This window comes from Aricia agestis, chromosome 18 (genome assembly GCF_905147365.1).
Source record: "Aricia agestis chromosome 18, ilAriAges1.1, whole genome shotgun sequence".
Classification (NCBI taxonomy): domain Eukaryota; kingdom Metazoa; phylum Arthropoda; class Insecta; order Lepidoptera; family Lycaenidae; genus Aricia; species Aricia agestis.
The window spans coordinates 190,164-208,973 of record NC_056423.1 but is presented as its reverse complement, the minus strand read 5'-3'; the positions used below and the strand labels follow the sequence as shown (position 1 = coordinate 208,973).

General features: G+C 37.0%; 3 protein-coding genes across 10 annotated transcripts in view; 1 reads left to right on the top strand and 2 right to left on the bottom strand.

The window, feature by feature from the left end:
• Positions 1 to 3,191, bottom strand: part of LOC121735778 (microtubule-associated protein Jupiter) — a 181,110-nt gene extending 177,919 nt beyond the window's left edge. For 2 of the 7 annotated variants that reach the window (XM_042126703.1, XM_042126702.1), the window contains exon 1: positions 3,050 to 3,190. In XM_042126703.1, coding sequence (XP_041982637.1) covers positions 3,050 to 3,108 — 59 coding nt within the window. In that variant the 5' untranslated portion in view covers positions 3,109 to 3,190. Of the gene's footprint in view, positions 1 to 3,049 lie in introns of all 7 variants that reach the window. The other 5 variants (XM_042126704.1, XM_042126707.1, XM_042126701.1 and 2 more) reach the window with 4 other exon arrangements.
• A 1,357-nt stretch (positions 3,192 to 4,548) lies between these two features.
• LOC121736051 (inhibitor of growth protein 1-like) lies at positions 4,549 to 7,120 on the top strand. Of its 2 annotated transcripts, none has more exons than XM_042127093.1 (5): positions 4,549 to 4,775; positions 5,001 to 5,207; positions 5,305 to 5,478; positions 5,627 to 5,746; positions 5,885 to 7,120. In XM_042127093.1, exons 1-5 carry the CDS (start codon positions 4,625 to 4,627, stop codon positions 6,205 to 6,207), a joined length of 975 nt encoding a protein of 324 aa, XP_041983027.1. In that variant the 5' UTR covers positions 4,549 to 4,624; the 3' UTR covers positions 6,208 to 7,120. The 2 variants fall into 2 exon arrangements, with proteins under 2 accessions (XP_041983027.1, XP_041983026.1); XM_042127092.1 differs by having other exon boundaries at positions 5,293 to 5,478.
• Positions 7,121 to 10,740: 3,620 nt separating this feature from the next.
• On the bottom strand, positions 10,741 to 18,367 carry LOC121736026 (ras association domain-containing protein 8). Its single transcript, XM_042127059.1, has 10 exons — positions 18,121 to 18,367; positions 17,776 to 17,886; positions 17,141 to 17,271; positions 16,697 to 16,879; positions 15,723 to 15,939; positions 14,847 to 14,963; positions 13,256 to 13,458; positions 12,860 to 12,974; positions 11,494 to 11,620; positions 10,741 to 10,890 (listed from the first exon to the last, which is right to left on the bottom strand). Exons 1-10 carry the CDS (start codon positions 18,190 to 18,192, stop codon positions 10,790 to 10,792), a joined length of 1,377 nt encoding a protein of 458 aa, XP_041982993.1. The 5' UTR covers positions 18,193 to 18,367; the 3' UTR covers positions 10,741 to 10,789.
• Positions 18,368 to 18,810: the final 443 nt, after the last annotated feature.

Here is an 18,810-nt window from a genome sequence, read left to right as displayed (position 1 = left end):
TCAATGAAACATGTCCAGCATAGTAGTTGCTGTATGTAGACATGTTTCTATCCAGTCAGTATTAAGTTAGCAGTACCTAGTACGGATTGTGGAGTTTATTGCTAGGTTTTTAATTTTAAGGGCTATTTTACACGACATGGACCCCATACGAAGCTCCACTGGGCGGCCGCGGCAGTATAGCAGATAGAAAATGTTGGAAAATGTTTATTCGCGGTTACCGAAGCCAACAAACGGCTCTTTATGTCTACGGAGTACTCTGTACTATTATATATTCTGTGGTCTAGTCTACTGTCTACCCCTTAAAAAAAAATAGAGAAGTGTAAGAAGAGTCCTGTAAACGAGAAACGGTAGGATCAAACTGCAGAATGTTTATAAACAAATAATTCTCAAAATGTCGATACAGATGCCCATAAACAGAAGATCCAAGGCAGCGTCCCAACTCCCACGAGCTAAATAAATCTGGTGCCGCCCACCTACTCGGTAATTGCACACAAAATCATCGCTAGTGTTGAGCCAACACGCGATCCTTGACAAATCTAACGTCTAACAACTAGGTTCCGAAATTAAACCCAGCATACTGGCCAGAGCTCATAACGTCATGTATCCGACGCCATATTGTACTGGTGAGTTACTGAGCAGACAATTAGTGTGACGTATACATCCCTACAAAGTCATATTATACGTCGATGCACTACTGGCGTTACATATTTCGGATCGAATCAATTTGGCGTCGTTTGTAGACGTCACTGACCAGTATACTAGGTAAAATTTCGGAACTTACCCACTGACTACTGAGAAGACTCAAAATAGCTATATAGATTATAAAATAAGCACAATTTTTCTTTCAAACAATAAATGACATTATTCAGGGCCTCTTCTCCCAAGTCTCATATCAAATAGGATATACTACTGAAATGTTTTGACGCCAGAGTGCAGCACCAGCATAGGCAGTAAAGTTTTGTTCGACGTTTGACAGGACGTGTGCAATATCAACTATGTCGGACTGTGGTCGGATTATTTATTGTATGTGCTAGTAACGCCCTCTGCTCCGACCTTTCCGTAATTGCCTATTAGACAAGCGGCTAGCGCACAAGTCACAAACTCACAACACTAGTAGCCTGTAGCTCATGTATTGCCATATTACATGGCGTCCTAATGAACGCAGCTCGCAGTTTGGTTTATTAGTGAATTAGGCGCAGCGTGGGCGACGGGACCCAAATACAGCTGTGATCATACAATTACTGCCTGTATTACTTGTACTAATATGTATTCTGTGCCTGTATTAGAAACAGGGCTACGTTGGGACCGAATATAGATGGAGGTTTAGTCAAATTAGCCAATAGGCCGGCCCGCGCGGCTAAAATGGTCACATTTAGCAATTCCTCTCAATCAATTCAGCAAATGAATTGTCAAAACTGTCAAACTGACAAATGTCAAATCAGTACAAAAATACAGAAATGAATTGCAAGCAGAGTTGTGTTTTGCGATTTTAGGAAAATAAATCATATTATGATTCATATCATGATTCTTCAAAGCGACCATTTTAGCCCCGCCGGCCTCTCCTAGAAAACAAGCGATCTAGGTGATGACTTCGCACTCAACGCTATCCAAACGACAACGAACCCTATCCAGAATTCCGGAGCTGTTGTTAGCTTGAGATTTTTTGATAATTATTATACACATAAAACAAAAGGCCTTATACTGGGTGCTAGGGCGTTTTCACATCATCCGATCCGATATCGGTGTCGGACGCCGATCCCATATCGGGGTAAGTAAAATGTATGAAATATGTACCAGGTACCTGTCTTTCATATTGTCCGGCCCGATTTGATGGTTTTAAGGATAGCGGTGTTAACCCTAACAACCTGTATTTTCAACCAAGCACAGAACAAGGCCTTTGCGTCCATTGTGGATGATTTATACAGTATTTTCAGAGCCAAGTAACTAGGTACCTACTCTTAAAATACTGTAGTGCCTGGGTAGTGGGTACAGATTTAAAATGTCCATATGGTTGCCCAAGCACATAATATTATACCTACGGCATTCTCGCGACAGTCGGCCTATAGTCCAGAGGAATGAGCAGGTCAATACGTCTGGGATCCTCACGAGTCACGATGTTTTCCTTCACCGTACGAGCGTCCGTACGTACTTGAGATCTGAAAATGTCTCATTGGTACACGCCTCCACGCTGGATCGAACCTGCACCCTCTCGAGTACGAACCAGCGCGCAACGGTCTGCCCAGTTCCCACTACCAAGCGCAACAATCAACCTAAATATCAACAATGAACCTAAAAAATAAAGTAGAAATTTTAATCGACACTTAAATAAACAGAGAGAACAATTAGAAAGTGAAACAAATTTCACGTTCCGCTTGCAATCTAGATCCAAAAATACTATCACAATGACAATGGTCTGCTAATCTGAGACTGAATTCATAAGCTTAAAGCTTATTTGAATGAGTAGTTTGTTGCAACAGCTGCATGTGTTTAGTGATATCTTTTTAGCATAGTTCAGCCATACTCAAAAGTGTGGGGCTCCGCGGGAATACTGGTAACGAGAAAAATACTGCTCTACAATTTAATGCGTTCAATATCATGTGAACAACCTAAGTGTCTAAACACACCACTTCCGCCGCGGAACTTCGGCATAGTGTGTTTAGACACAGAGTAAACACCTAAGTAAAAGACGTAAAAACCTATTAGAGAAAAGTGATACAGCAGCTTTGACTGCGACCGTATCTACATACTCTGGTACAGCAATCTTATCTACCGTTCTGCAGAACTCAGAACATAACTTAAGCCCTTAGAATATACTGGGTTTAGTATAAGTACTTACTGTTATGTATATCCACAGAATACATAATATTAGGTAGTACTATAACCCCAAAAGTAAACTAGCAGCGCTTCTTTATAAAATATACAGTCCATGGAAGCAGATTCCAAGTTAATTTCTGCGTAATACACAGTTATAGAGTTCATCTATGAACTTGGTGCGACGGCAGTTTTGAAGATTAAAAGAAGAACCTTTAGACAGTAAATTGAAACTTACCTCGTAACAGATCTCTTCCCGTGCTCAGGCAGACCAACAAACGAAAGCGTAGAAGACATTTTACACAACAATTTACAAAAAAATAATCACAAAAACACAAAGTGAACGCGGTACTGACAACAATTTTAATGTCAAAACACAGTTCTGTCTTATATTTCTCTATGCAAAACACTGCGTGCCAGTTATAGTGAGAATATGCAACTGATTTTGTTATGATGAATGTGGGTTTCGAGTGTAGGACTTGGCCTCGACGTACGCGTTTCCTATTTAGGCAAACATAATCTAGAACTAATCATAAATAATGATGCCTTACACACCAGTTTCGGTGACGGTGGCCGGTTTCATTGAAACCGCCAGTTTCGCAGTAAGTATCTAATTTTCAAAGGTCAGTAGGGACTGATAAGTCGTCTATTGTTCTTGGCGCCAAGATATTACCTTCATTTTTCCACCCTCACTCTTGAGGGGACAGCTCATTCCCGATGATTCATGATGTTTTTTATACATAATATAACTAAGCTGGCAAACAAGCGTTACATGGTCCACCTGATGGAAACTGGCTAACATAATACCTATGCAACGTCTGCAACACCAGGGCTGCAGGGGTGCTACAGGTTGCCGCTTTAATGATGTGGTGGCGTGATGTGGACTACAGGGTGTGATGACTGATGAGGGGATGGGTGGGCCGGATGAGGGGATGAGGAATGTAGGGTTCGGTGAGTGAGGCCCACTCACTCACTGAACAAAGCATATAAGCGATAAAGCATTCAAACAGAAATAGAAAGGAATATTACATAATTAAAAATAAAACTTTTTATATTTTCACTTTTCCTGAGCGTGTAGTTTGTAGTTGTTGAATAAGTTAGCGTGTAGTTGAATAAGTTCTTGCAGAAATCGCTTAGGTTCCCGCTCACGCACTCTATAGTCTATACCCTCCTTTGAGTCATTCCTTAACCGGACTATAGGGAGTAATTTCAAATATGTAAATCCACCACTGTTATTGGAAAATCGTACAGTCGTGCATTTTATTTTAATTTATGGTATGTACAAATGCTAATTAGTAATTACTATTCGGGAGGAGGGGGAGGAGAAACAAAAACTATCCTATGTCTTTCCCTGATGTACTCTTAAAACATTACCCCTTTGTGGTAACTGGTAACTATCGGGTTAGCAAGTAAAGAATTTTAATAATTTTACAGGCATAAATTTCTAACTGACCGATTATTTAGATTAAAAGTAATCGTATTTATTTATTAAGCTACTTATACTATTATATATAGTATAAGTAGCTTAATATATAGCGGTTTTAAATGCACTTTTTTGATAACGAAGAAATTGTTCTTTTTTATTGACCGTGTACATTGCGCTTTGTAGGTACCAGTTACCACAAATTACAAAACCGTGAGTAACCATAGACAAACAGAAATGTTTGTGCAAAGCACTTGTATCTAGAGCTGTCAAAATTAAAAACAAAATGTCAACTTGACGGTTGTGTGAAGCAACGAAAACGAAGTGTTGTTTGTCTTCTTACGACTTTTATTAGTTTCTATTATTAACTCGTAAAATAATGAAAACTGTATGAAATATTTCAAAATGTTAAACCAAAGTTCAACAGAAGCTCTACTTTCTGCGACTTACGTGGAAAATTACCTAGATTGTGTCGAAAATCTACCAAATGACCTGCAACGACATTTGTCGCGTATGCGAGAGTTAGATGTAACATACAGAGGTAAATCTATATTCCAATTAACTAACAACGTACGATTCCGTCAACATATAATAGCAAACAACAACTATTTTACTTTGAACAAAGATTTAGGCGTCGTTCGATAGAATTAATCAAGAATGCGTGCATTTTTAGTTTGTTTGCAATAGATGTTTTATTTATAAAATTACGCGTTTTGTGCTATGCTATCGTTGTTTTATTGATGATTGTTGATGTTTTATGTTACAGAGTGCCTCCGGGATGCCGAAACTCACTTGGGAGTGTGCATAGGGCCGAGTACTGACGAACGGCGACGCGGCAGGGCCGCCTTGAGGCTACAAGCTGCTTTGGTGGCCGCACAGGAGATCGGCGACGAGAAACTACAGGTTGTGCAAGTCCTACAAGACCTCATCGATAATAAACAGAGATCACTTGATGCAGACCACAAAAAACTTGGTATGTTACTTTTTTTATTTTATTTCCAAAACATCATAATTTCGTGATTTCCAACAGTAAGAATAAACTTTAATATATTTTTTAGTGTCATGCATAGACGTCAACACAAATGGCACAAGTAAAGAGGAGCCACACACGCAAACTGAAACTGTCCGTGCTGTGGAGAAGGAACAAAACACGGCACCAACGCAGCCTCTGACACAGGCGCCACCACCGCCTGAACGAAACACGGAGAAAGAAAAAGAAAAATCAGATAAGGATAAATCTGGAGGTAACTAAATAGTTAAAATCTACAAAAACATGCTTAAATGTAGACGATAATTTATGAAAGGATGCTTTGTCTGTCAAGTTACTTTTACAATCAAACAAACCAAAGTCAATCTTTTTTTGCAAAAATATAAAGTAGTCTTTTTTTGCAGGGGAAAGGTGGTCAAAACGAGCTCGTAGATCTAGAACAACTGCCGGTGCTGCCACAGATGGTGCTGATTCCAGCGAACGAGACAGCGAGAGACAGGCCCACAACACGACTCATAAGAAAGGTAAGATTTTTTTTATCTACAAAATTACATACACACAAACAAAAAGTTAATAATAAAATCATAACAAAATTTTATTATGATCTCATTTAAAAAAGTTTTCAATTATGGCTCTTAAAATAATACAAGTGTCTGCTGCAGGTATGGGTAAGAAGAAAAAGCGCAAATCAAGACAGGCCGCTCAGCGATCAGAAACACCTCCAGAGGAAACTGATCCTATAGATCCTGACGAACCTCGCTACTGCCTCTGTGATCAAATATCATTCGGTGAAATGATCCTCTGTGATAACGACCTATGCCCCATAGAATGGTTCCATTTCTCGTGCGTCTCCTTAACAACCAAGCCGAAAGGGAAATGGTTTTGTCCAAAATGCAGGGGTGATCGTCCTAATGTCATGAAACCGAAGGGGCAGTTCCTCAAAGAACTAGAACGGTATAACAAGGAGAAGGAGGAGAAAGCATAGTGTTGATACGGTTCTAAGAACTAACAGATCTCCGAAGCCTGGTTATGACTGAGTTGTCACCAGAGCTGTGTCGTGATTTGTGAAGAATGTTTTTCCAAGAAAGTCCAGTATGTTGCTAAAATCAACCAAATGAAGTAATTTTATCGGTTCTGTACAACATTTCTCGCAGCTCTGGTGAAAACTCATCCTAAGTATTGTATTAATACTACACAGTAAAGATGAATTTATTTTTATTTGTATGTATTTAATTGAGATTTATTCGAAGACGCACATTTTCTGTTTCCATATTTAATATGTTGAACTTAAATGCCTTATCAGCATTTATTCTGAATAGAAGTTACCCGGGTGTTGTGTTTTTATTATCAGTTTGCTCAATCCACACAAAACTAAAACTTATAAGTTGTGGATTAGTTGTAACAGATAAGCACTATCCCTTCTACTAGTAAAGATATATTTTGCACTCCATATTACTATACAAATTCTGTTTGTCTCTGTCGGGCACATTGGATAAACCACATGAGAAAGACTTGAATAGTTAAATGCCGCAAATATTTTTATTAGTAAGGGGATTTATATAAATCTTTTATGACTTAAGAGAATAGATTTTTGATTTTATGACTATAATATTTTAATTTTAACAATGTGTAAATATTTATCTAAGGATTTAAAAATATAACATTTGGGAATGCTAGGAAGAGGCATTTGCTTTATGCAATTCAGAAGTGTATGATTTAAAAAAATCCATGAATCTAATAATTGGTGGTTCTGGTACAATTATTCGAATTTTTTAATATGAAATCCCAGCGCTTCTGAGTTGCAATAACTAACTAATAATAATATTGTAAAGAAATAGTTTTCTATTATAGTTAATTGTATTAGATAATTATGTCATAATAAAATATTGTAATAAGTATCAATTCTTTTTATTTCATCAAACCTACTCTATTTACATTTTTAATATAAATTTCAATACTAAATATATATATGACACTGTATATTGGTCAAAATTTGATTACACAAGATTATTTTCGTACAAGAGAATCGGACAATTTATTACCAATTAAACTAAACAAAAATCAGATCATGCACTTTACTGTTTTATGATTGTCAAAAATTTCAGTTCAATCGGTTTAATATATCTACTTCAAAATTGAGTTCCAAAATTCCACCGCAACATACATACTTACATACATACAGAGCAAGTTAAATAAAAGCTTTTAAAAATGCCTATTCAAACAGTAGTATTAGAGCTGGCGCGCACTACAACTTTTTGTCGCGCGATTATTTTACCGACTGACCAAAATTCAAATAAAATGTTACTTTATGAAATAGGCTACAGATTTCATTTTCTACCGACATTTGTCTAGCGACCCATGCTGCCGCTGCTTTTCAATGGCGTAGAGCAAAATGAATATAGCTTATCTCATAAAGTGGCATTTTATTTGAATTTGTGTAGGTCGATAAAATAATCACGCGACTAAAAGTCGTAGTGCGCGCCAGCTCTTATGCAAAGGCCGGAGCAGAGGGCACAGCCACAGCACATACAGTAAATAATCTGACGTTTTCCACACGTCACTATATGAAACAGAATATTGACAGAAACATTGTCAAACGTCGAACAAAACTTTTTGTTTACTGTCAGTGCTGGTGCTGCACAGTGCACTATAGCGTGAAAACATTGCAGTAATATAATATTATCCTATTTACAATGCGACTAAAAAACTCAATAGCAATTTTCGAAATAATTAACTAATAAAATAAGCAAGACATTATCTAATCTTTGTTTACTACACTCAAGTTTCTTGTCTATGTTGCTGTCTTTTTCTGATTATTGGCTTTTCCAACAAGTAAGATAAAGAGAGCAATGCAGACCGGGGTATTTGTCTCATTCTCTTATTATAATAAAATAGTGTTTTAGGCCACATTACCTTATAATATTTTTAGCTTATTGCAATGGCTTATATTTTCGACTAGAACATTATTATAAATACAAATAATTCTATGCAATGAGTTAAATATGTTAATTAGCATTAGAAATCATTTTACTACTTACTATCCCTAATTATTATTATAGGAAGTTTAAAAATGCAACCAAAATAGTATAAAATGTAGTTACAAGCGAGTAATCTAGTATATAAAATATTAGAGAAAATACTTGTGACACCCAAAATTTTCTTATGCGTAGTGTTAGCGCCAAACAACATAAAATACATTATAAAAATACGTGATAGGTGGTAATATTTTTTAATTAACAATTATAATAATTTCATTATATGCAATTTATTTTTTGTTGCTTCATTCATTATCTTTAGATAAATCCTTCCTATCCTTCTTAAGAATTTGTTGTAACTAAGCCTCTTCTTTACCTCGTTTCCACTTAAAAACTTTATACCCGATATATTTTATAAATTAATCATTTTGGACGAATTTAAAACATCTATGGCAAACTCTTATAATTGAATGAATACTATACAATATTTAAATTTGTAAAGCAATCTATCAAACTTACTGCGATTAAACAAACCTCTTTTGGTGTTCAACTGCCAAACAATATGCTTTCTCTTTCATTAACATGAAAAACGAAAGAAATAGTAATATGAAATTGGCATTTGTTGTTTAGGCATGCTGGTTACATATTTAAAGCCAGCTGCACACATTCGGCCAACGCATTGAGCCAATGTGTAGAGGCCTACTTGGCTATAAGTTGGGAGGGAAATTCCGCACTCTGCATGTTGGTTCAATGCGTTGGCCCAATGTTGGTCCAATGTGTACAACGTGCTTTACACTAGGGCGCTTAAAATGCAACTGTTTACAAAAGTCATGAAGCAAATACAAAATAAACCTAAAATATTTGTTATTTTTCACTATTTCAATAGACGGCAAGAAATGGTATTAGTTTCATACATAACTAATGTAAATGCTTAAAATACTTTCACATTAAATATGACACTAATTTGAACACAAACTAAATTCACTTATTATAGTCACACACCTTTCATACATGGCAACACAGAGGCATTTAAGTATGTATTGTAATGAACAAAGGATAGTATAGCACATAACCATAAAACAGTATTTTAGTTTAATAAACTATAATTGGAAATAAGTATGGCTTCACTACTTCATAGCCGCGTACTGATTGAGCGAGCGGCCTCGCGGCAAATCCTCGGTCGGTCAAGACGTGCCTCGGCCGAGCGTTGTAGGTTGTCGATGCTCAAAGGCGCCTCGGTACGTTTGCCGCGCTCACTCAAGACGGTAGTGTTTTGCCTCGCTTATTCGATGCTGGCTAAAGGAGTGAGCACATTGAGACGGGCCGTGCCGGGGCTGAGCGTGCCGGGGCGCATCGCAAAAATCCGCCTCCATACAATTTGTATGGAAACGCAGCTGGAGCTATCCAAAGTACTCAAAATCAATAAAATTAAAGGCAATAGTGTGCTATAGCGCGCTGCATTGAGCCCCGATCCGCCCCGACACGCCCCGGCACGCGCCCACAAAGTGGGCGCGTACCCTAAGCCTTGCGATGGCTCGGCCATGCCGCGCGAGGCAGCCTCGTATTAGAAAACTTACAGACCGAGGCCGCCTCGGGCGGCATGCATACTGCGACAAATGTAGGCGGCTGCCTCGCGAGGTTGCTCGCTTGGTCAGTACGCGGCTTGACATGTAAAATGTAGCAATCAGGGACGTAGCTACCGCCCTATATGCCGTATTAATTATACAAAATATCAATTATAGCATACGTAAACAAAAATAAATAGAAACTTTCCATTTCTTAAAAGTAATAATATAGGCAACATTACCTTAGGGGGTATTACATTATTATTTATATATGATCATTTCTATGATCATATATAGGATCCAATATATATGATCATTTGATCATATCTGCATATTACATTATCATATTTCATTGATCCTATTTTACGTCATATGTGGTTTCAATAGCCAATGGAGAGCGCTAACCCTGACAGGTATTGACGTCATGGTTACTAGATCTCAGAGAATTCAATTTCTCAAAAGACATTTTAATATGGCTTTTTTTTCGTTATTTCAGCAAGATTATCCAAGTATATAATTAGAAAAATAATTACATTACATTATTTGAAACATATTAACGAGCAAGAAATTAAAAACTCTTTTTTATATTAAATAACTGGCAACACATATTTCTATGACCGTATTGGATCCAATCTCTCAGCAAATGTCAAAAATCTATGATCAAGGAAGAAATTAATCATATGTCTATATTACATTATCCAATATCATTGATTCAATGATCTCGGATCCAATATATATGATAATCTAATATCCCCCTTAGGGCCCCCAAACAAATTTGAATAGCAATATATTTGGTCTCACTCGCACTTGCTTCGACACATCAGACTTCAGCATGTAAACGTAAATACAATATAATTTTATCAAACTTTGTCTATTGCAAAATATATATACGATTATGTCGTATATATATTTTGCAATAGACAAAGTCTATTTTAATATTATTATTTTTTCAGATATATATAAATTGATTTTAAAGTATAATATATACTTTTTATACTTAAATGCCTCTTAATATAATTTACACCAATTATACCCACACTCCATGTGGATTTTTATTAGTGGGTGCTGCATTCTCCAACTGTCTCGGTGAACCAATGATTCTTCTGGCACTGCCCGCTTTACACATACCTAATAAAAAGTAACATTTGCATAAGAACTACATATAATTACATAGGATGTTTGTCAATGTGCTAATCTTCAACACTATGCGACTTAGGAAAATTAAGAAACTTGAATTTGAGAGGCTCCTCTCACGGTTTTTAACAATACAAGGCTTTTATGGCGTTCGAAAAATCTGGACTAAAAAGTCACTCGTTTACAGCTGATGGCACATTTGTCAGCAGCATACGCGCCGTACGTCAAACGCGCCGCATAGGGCCAGGCCACTGCGTTGTGGCGTCATATCGCAAAAACAACATCGCACAGAAATATGATGCGATATCGCAACGCAAAAATTTCATATAGTATACTCTCACTCGGCACTCTTTACATCGATCACGATTCACGACTCACGATGCGTTCTGCGGCGTCGTAGATTTATACGATGAACTATTGTCATATTTTAGTTAATTAGCGAAAAGGAACCAAATTCAAAACAGTTGAAGTATGGTTATTAAATTACGTTTCGTTGGTTTTTATTACTCGTAGGTTAAGGCTATATGTATGGGTATGTTAGGCATAGACGAATAATTAGTCCACGGTTTAGGCTATACGGGCTCTATACGGGCTCACCATCAAGCGGATGTCTGAGCTCGTCGAGGCTGCCGGTGAGGCTCTGCAGGTTGGCCTCCTTCATCTCCTGCACTAGCCTCTCCACCTGGCGTTTCTTCTCCATTATGGCGTTCTCCAATACACCAACCTATCGAATAAACAGTATAAGATATTTTTAATAAAGAAATAAACTACTTATTTTTTTAAAATACACTAACCTATAGTTTGTGTGTTCTAAGATGATATGGGTGACAGTTTTCATGTTTCTTGCTACGGGTTTTTTTTACAAGAAAACAAAAAAAAAAAAAACAAAATGTAATAAATTATATTCCATCTACAAAAACAAATGTTTCCTATAATTGTAAATGAATAACAATGAAAAGATGCTAAATGCTAACTTATTAATAAAAAATTTAAAATATTAACTGTGAAATAGGAGTATAAAATTATTGTTACGAAAACATTTGAAAAATGTCATATGCATGAAACGGAACTTATGTCAATAGAGATTGACTCTGTTGAATCGAAATCAAATCGATAAAAAGGGCGGCCATCTTAAATCGCCGGCACCAGTGGCACCACTGAAATGTCAGTACGAATACGATAATTTCGATTGCAATTCCTTTACGAAGTGATTCGATATTTTTAAACTATCGATTAATTTTTGTTAGGTAACTTCCCTACTATTGTCAATTATAATGTGTCACGCATATCATCATAAAACGCACAAACTATACATTGTGGTTAGACTTACGGCCGTTCCCAATATTTGATCTATCAGAGATATCTCTAGTAGGGTAAAACCAGAGGGTTTTACCCTACTAGAGATAGGAATAGCTCACAATTGACATAAAATATATGTCTCTAATGTCTAATGTGAGCTATTTCTATCTCTAGTAAGGCAAAACCAGAGATAGATCAAATATTGGGAATGGCCGTTAATCTATCACAGAAATAAGACATATTTTGGAAGATTAAAATTCTAGTTTCAACATTCCAAAATGTCCTATTTCTGAATTTTGACGAGTTTTACTGTTCAACGTCGCGTCGTTACTGGACAGCTAATTAAGGCGCCGCGCTCGAAAACAGATAAATATATTAAACAAAAGTTGAAACACCGACTCGTGAAGAGGTAGCAGACTTTGGGCACGCCATGTCGCCCGCAACTCTGCTGGGCCGACATTCGATAATCAGGCAAAGATCGTACATTTTTCCGGCATAAAAATTATCGTAGCAAATATTTTCATTTGAATCGCTTCAACCGTTTAAGCATAAAAATGTTAAAAAAAACATACAATCGGTTCAGCGGTTTGGGCGTGAAGAGGCAACAGACAGACAGACAGACATCTCATTTATAATATTAGGATGGATGAACGAAAGCGAATACCTCTCGTTTCAGACTTTCAGCTGTAAGATGATTTATTTCGGTGGCATGTTTCGCTTGTTGTATTTGAGTTTGTAGATTCTCCATTTCGGCCAACATAGATCTCTCCAGTGCTTGTCTAAAACACAACGGTATAATCATTAATATAAAATACAATTTCAATATCATTTATGGTTTCTTTGTTTTTAAGAATATAAGACAATAATATGAGATATAATCTGTGACTAGTGGAAACTCCAAAATTCAATTATACAACTTGTGTTTAATGTATTCAAAATTAAAGAATTAAAATATTAGTCATAAGTAACTCTTTCAGTTGCTATTTTCACAGTGAAGTCAATATAATATATAAGGAACATGACATACACAACCCTGTGGCCTGTATATTTACAACTTTACCTATTTTCTTGCTGGCGACTGCTGATTATTCTCTGCTCGTTGTGTATATCCTCCATCAGTTTCCGTATCTTGTTCTTGCACTGCAGCAGCTCGGTCTCACAGTTTGCCAGCTTGGACCGCACTAGGACTATCTCAGACTTAATTGTTTTCTCATTCTGCTTCACTAATTCAGCCTCTTCCTCTAAATAGTTTAACGCTTGCGCCTGTGATGGTGTTTAGATAATAAAATTATTATGAATGAACATACACTTCCGATTTAGAGCAATCAATACAATTAAATTTCATTTAGCCTACATTAAGCAATCAATAGAATTGAATTTCATTCTGTCAACATGTTTCTACAACATAAGGGGGCAAACAAGCAAAAAGGTGCCCTGATGGAAGGTAACTCCCATCACCCGTGGACACTCTCTATTAGACCAGTTGCAGGTGTGTTGCGGGCCTAATTTTATCAACATGCAATTTAATTGTATTTTGCATCTAGACCATAAAGTTAATATACCTAGCGGAATAGAGAAACGAAGGCCTGAGCAAGAGAGATGTCACTATCAGTAACACTGCGTGATAAAAAGAGACGTGTGATACATGACAGCAGCACTCTTTTTTTACGTCCAGTCGGCACGTGCCGCACGTTGACAATTTAATCTCATAGAAATCATGTTCAATCATGCATTGTGTAAAGGCCGTTCCCAATATTCAATCTATCTCTGGTTTGACATACAAACGGCCGTTCCCAATCCCAACTGGTTTTGCCCTACTTATTTATTAGATAGGAATAACTCACATTAGACATTGAAGACATATATTTTATGTCAATTGTGAGCTATTCCTATCTCTAGTAGGGCAAAACCAGAGATAGATCAAATATTGGGAACGGCCGTAATGTGAGCTATTCCTATCTCTAGTAGGACAAAACCAGAGATAGATCAAATATTAAGAATGGCCGTTAGTGTATAAGTACACATATTTTTACACACAAATGAAACCAATTTCGGTTTCGTTTGAGTTGACAGCTCGAGTTGCTCTATTCCGCTAGGTTTATTAACTTTATGATCTAGACACGCGGTAGTGTGTCAAGCCAAGTCTATGATTATTTACAGGAGAGGGGGTGTAAAACAGCTGTCTTTCGAGTGACATTTTGCAACATGACGGTGTTAATCCTGATTTTGGCCACGCGCCAGCCTTGTAACGCCGTGATGCGGTTGGTATTTAACAATAAGTCATATGGTTAAAAACATAACAAAAGTAGTTTTTATTAACTTACAAGTTCATCATTAAAATCCATATTCTATGAACTGAGAAGGCAATTCCTTTGATTTGTAGGTAATAATAACTTCCACACCAGTTTTGGTGACGGTGGCTGGTATCATTGAAATCAGGCCAGTGACACAGGAGTAATTTTTTACAGTACCCAAGTGTGTGCGTAGTACACAAGAGCACTTTCTGTTCCTTTTACTCTCATAAGTCATAAGACTTATAACCCAGTGGGACGAAAGACCGACACGACTGGCGAGAGATCAGGCGCAGGACCGACTTTCATGCCCAATGCCCATCCAACGCATGTATGATGTAAGTAGAAATAATGACCAACCTGCTCTGTGCTTATCCGTAGCTGGTTGTCTGTGGATGTGATCTGCTGCTGCAGTAGTTCTACCTGTCTCTCCTGCTCTCTCCCCTTGTTCTCCCAGAAACCAATTTCGGCATCAAACTTAAAATATACAACTACTATTAAAATAAGTTCATTACCCGCAATGCAAAAGAGGGAGAATATGTGTTATAAATTATTATAATGTAAGTATGTGTCTTGCCTGTAGATAATAGTTCCCAAACATAATAATATTATGATTTTACATATTATAAGGCGATTATGATTAACATTGTTCCTAGACAATGTGACTCAGGATATAAGAACCAATTCAAGTTAACCCAAGCGGCCCCTGGCGGCAGCATAACATTTGAATATCTATTGTGCTTACACTTATTCTGGCTAATTAGTAATTATTTATCATTTACGTTATTTATGCTAGAAAGTTATTTCCTTATCTTTATATTAGCCTTATTACTAATAAAAATGCTGAACGCAGTGTCGACAATTATATAATTAGTAGTGTTTTTGTCAGACAAAAAAAATATATATTTATTTATTGTTAATGACCCAGCAGCATTTAGCTGATATGACCATATCACACAGTGTTGTAATTCATATACTTGTTATTAATTTATTTTGCAGGACTTATCAACCATTTGTCAAGTCTATTTTTAAAGCTGTTAACAGTTGGTGCAGATACAATATCATCGCCCATCGGACAACATATTCCAAGTCTGCACAACTCTATTGTTTAGGGAGTTGCGAGCAACAGGCGAGTTTGCTGGTGAACGTTCTAGTCTGAGATGATGACTGGAGCTATAGTCTTTAAACACAAAGTGTTTTTAGTAAGATGGTAAATATAAAATAGCACTAGCATACCTTTATCAAATCAACCTGCTGGCTTGACAGCTTCTCTCTCTGGTAATTGACAAGCGACACGAGCTCTCTGTACTGGTTGTTGTAGCTGACCGGCTCCTTGTGCTCTTCCTCGGGCAGGTTTACCGGGGAGACATGTGACTGTATGTGAGCTCGGTTGGGAGATTTCCGGAGGGCCTGCGACGGTGGTGGCGGAGACCGATATGGGGGCGGTGGTTCTCTGTTATAATGATAATAAGAGATACTATATTGTGTACATTGTCACTGACCTCTATAATACACTGAACAGGCTATGCCGTACAAAATGACAGCTATTTTTTGTGCCGATTTGAAGCGCCGCAGTGAGCGTACTAATTACATAGAAAATTACAACTGCCATTTGCAAAATAGTAGTTCCAAGTACACTCACTACTGCTTTCACATAGCAATCAGCGCCAATATGGCGACTTTCAAATAGGCATATTTTATTGATTGCGATCGCCTGTCCAGTGTATTATAGAGGTCAGTGGTACAGTTTGTATTAATAAAGCTGGTTTTACCGTGAAGCGTTTCGCAGTGTCGTTGGAGCGCGCGCATTCGAAGCTGTAACAAACGTATGGACGAACGGCGCTGCTCAAGCGCGCGACTTTAAAACGCTACTACTACCCCCATACATCTTCGAACGCGCGGCGCTCCGACGGCGCTGCCGAAATGCTTCGCGATAAAACCAGCCTAATAAGAGATATTATTTGTGTATTGTGTATTATTAGTGAATAAGACGAATTTTATAGTTAAACTGTAACTTAAATGTTGAAAACAGATTGCTAGCAGTATAATAAATTATAAAATCAAAATATTATATAACATTCTTATATGTTTACATAGTTGCTTGCTTGCTTTGTGCTGCTTTGCTTTCAAAAAGTCATAAAATTTGGTTTAAAGATGTCTGAACACAGAAGCTGTTGACCCCTCCCGATGTGAGACCCGACAGAGCTTACCTATAAGGTGGGACGTCTTTCAGCACGGGACTGATGGACTCGGGGGTTTTGTTTTGTTGGACACCCTTCACTACTCCCACAGGGTTCCCGGGCGAGGTGTTATTTACAAAGGTGGGTGTTGTGTTCATTCTGCTCGGTGAACTTTGAGATTCTTGTGCATTTTGATTTGAGGTGTTATTACTTCTAAAAAGTAAATGTGACATTAAGAGACTTTGGTGCATTAAGCATTTCTAGGATTTTATTTTAAATAGGTTTAAATAAGAATTAGTTAACCAAAATAAATATTAGATTTTTCAGTTTCCTGGCCCTTATGGAATGTTTTATTTTTTATTGATACAGATGTTTCTTTAAATTGTAAAAAGTATTAAGTAGATTAACATGATTTAATACTTCCATAAACAATTTTTTATTTCATTTAAAACTTAAAGTCTGTAAAAATCATACCCATTAGCAACTGGAGATCTTGAATTGTTAGGCTGGGCTGGTTTCGGCACATTACTGGGGTTGGGATTTGGTTCAGATCTTCTTAAAATAAACTGAATGTCATTAGCATATTCACCCCATTTCATTAGAATCTGTAAAAGCAAAAGACATGTAACATAATGCTTGATTAATAATTATTCTATAACCCTTTATCATTTTTTGAATACAAATTTGTTCACAAAATGTTCTGAATATATAGGTAATGCAACAATAGTCAATATTTAAAAGTTATAAGCACTTTATGTTATGAGCATAAAGTTAATATACCTAGAGGAATAGAGAAACAAAGGCCTGAAGATGTCACTATCAGTAACACTGCGTGGTAAAAAGAGATGTGTGATACATGACAGCAGCACTCTTTTTTTGACGTCCAGTCGGCACGTTACGCACATTGACAATTTAATCTCATAGAAATCATATTCAATCATGCTTGTGTAAGTATATACATACACATATTTTTACACACAGATGAAACCAATTTTGGTTTCGTTTGACAGCTCGAGAGTGTTGCTCTATTCCGCTAGGTATATTAACTTTATGGTTATGAGTCAGATTCATATGTACATTATTTAAAGCACTTTAACATTATGTATTACCTTTAGAGGGAACTCTTGAGGAGCAAGGAGACGTTCGTTGTTTCTCCATCGTTCTATTAGTGTAAATCTTCCCACTTTGCCCGTGGCATGCGCCAGAGCAAACACTACATCCTGGAAACAAAAATGATGCCTTGAATTTCACACATCGTAAAGATAAATATATCTTTACACACCTTATATACGTGAATTTAATTAAAGTTATGTTATGCAGATGATATAAAGTATATAATCAAGGAAAAGCGACGGAAATGAGTAATATTATGATATTTTGACGAAATCTTATAGGAGCGATTTCGGTTTCGTTTTATTACTAAAATTTATACTGTGTATGAAGTGCTGGCTTACCTGACAAGTGGTGGTCTCCGTAACCCCACAAACAATCCTTTGTATCCCCTCGACCCAGACCTTCAACTCCATTTATTCGAAGACGCTCGCCCTCTACAGGTTCAACTATGACACCATTATTTAACGCGTTCTTCAGTCTTTTCGTCTATGTTAGCTAGCTCAAAATAGATCGGGAGCCCAGACAAATATTTCAAAACTAGAACAAAATAAATCGAAACCAAAAATGACCAAAAGTGGGTTATGTGAGTTGCGTTCAGAAACAAAGTGATTGTTTGTATTTTTTTGACATTGGTTGGGGATTGGTTGTTAGTTCAGAAATCTTTGCCTACCAAATCTTTGCCTATCAAAATTTATACATTTTATAATTTTAATAAAAAAATTACAATGTGTATTATAAAATAATTAAAAATTAATTAATAATATAAAATATTTACCGGATTTATGCAACTATAATATAAAGGGCCCATTCACGGCAGTCCGCCGTGGAGTCGCCGGCTTATGCAGGATAGTGAATGGTGTCGCAGCCCGCAGGCCTGCATGGCGGCCGGCCTGCGTGCTGCGGCTTGCGGGTTGCGACACCATTCATTGACTATCCTGCATAAGCCGGCGGACTGCAATGCAGGATAGTGAATGGGCCACTTTATAAAGCAGCTAGCCGTACAAAATGACAGCTATTTTTTGTGCCGATTT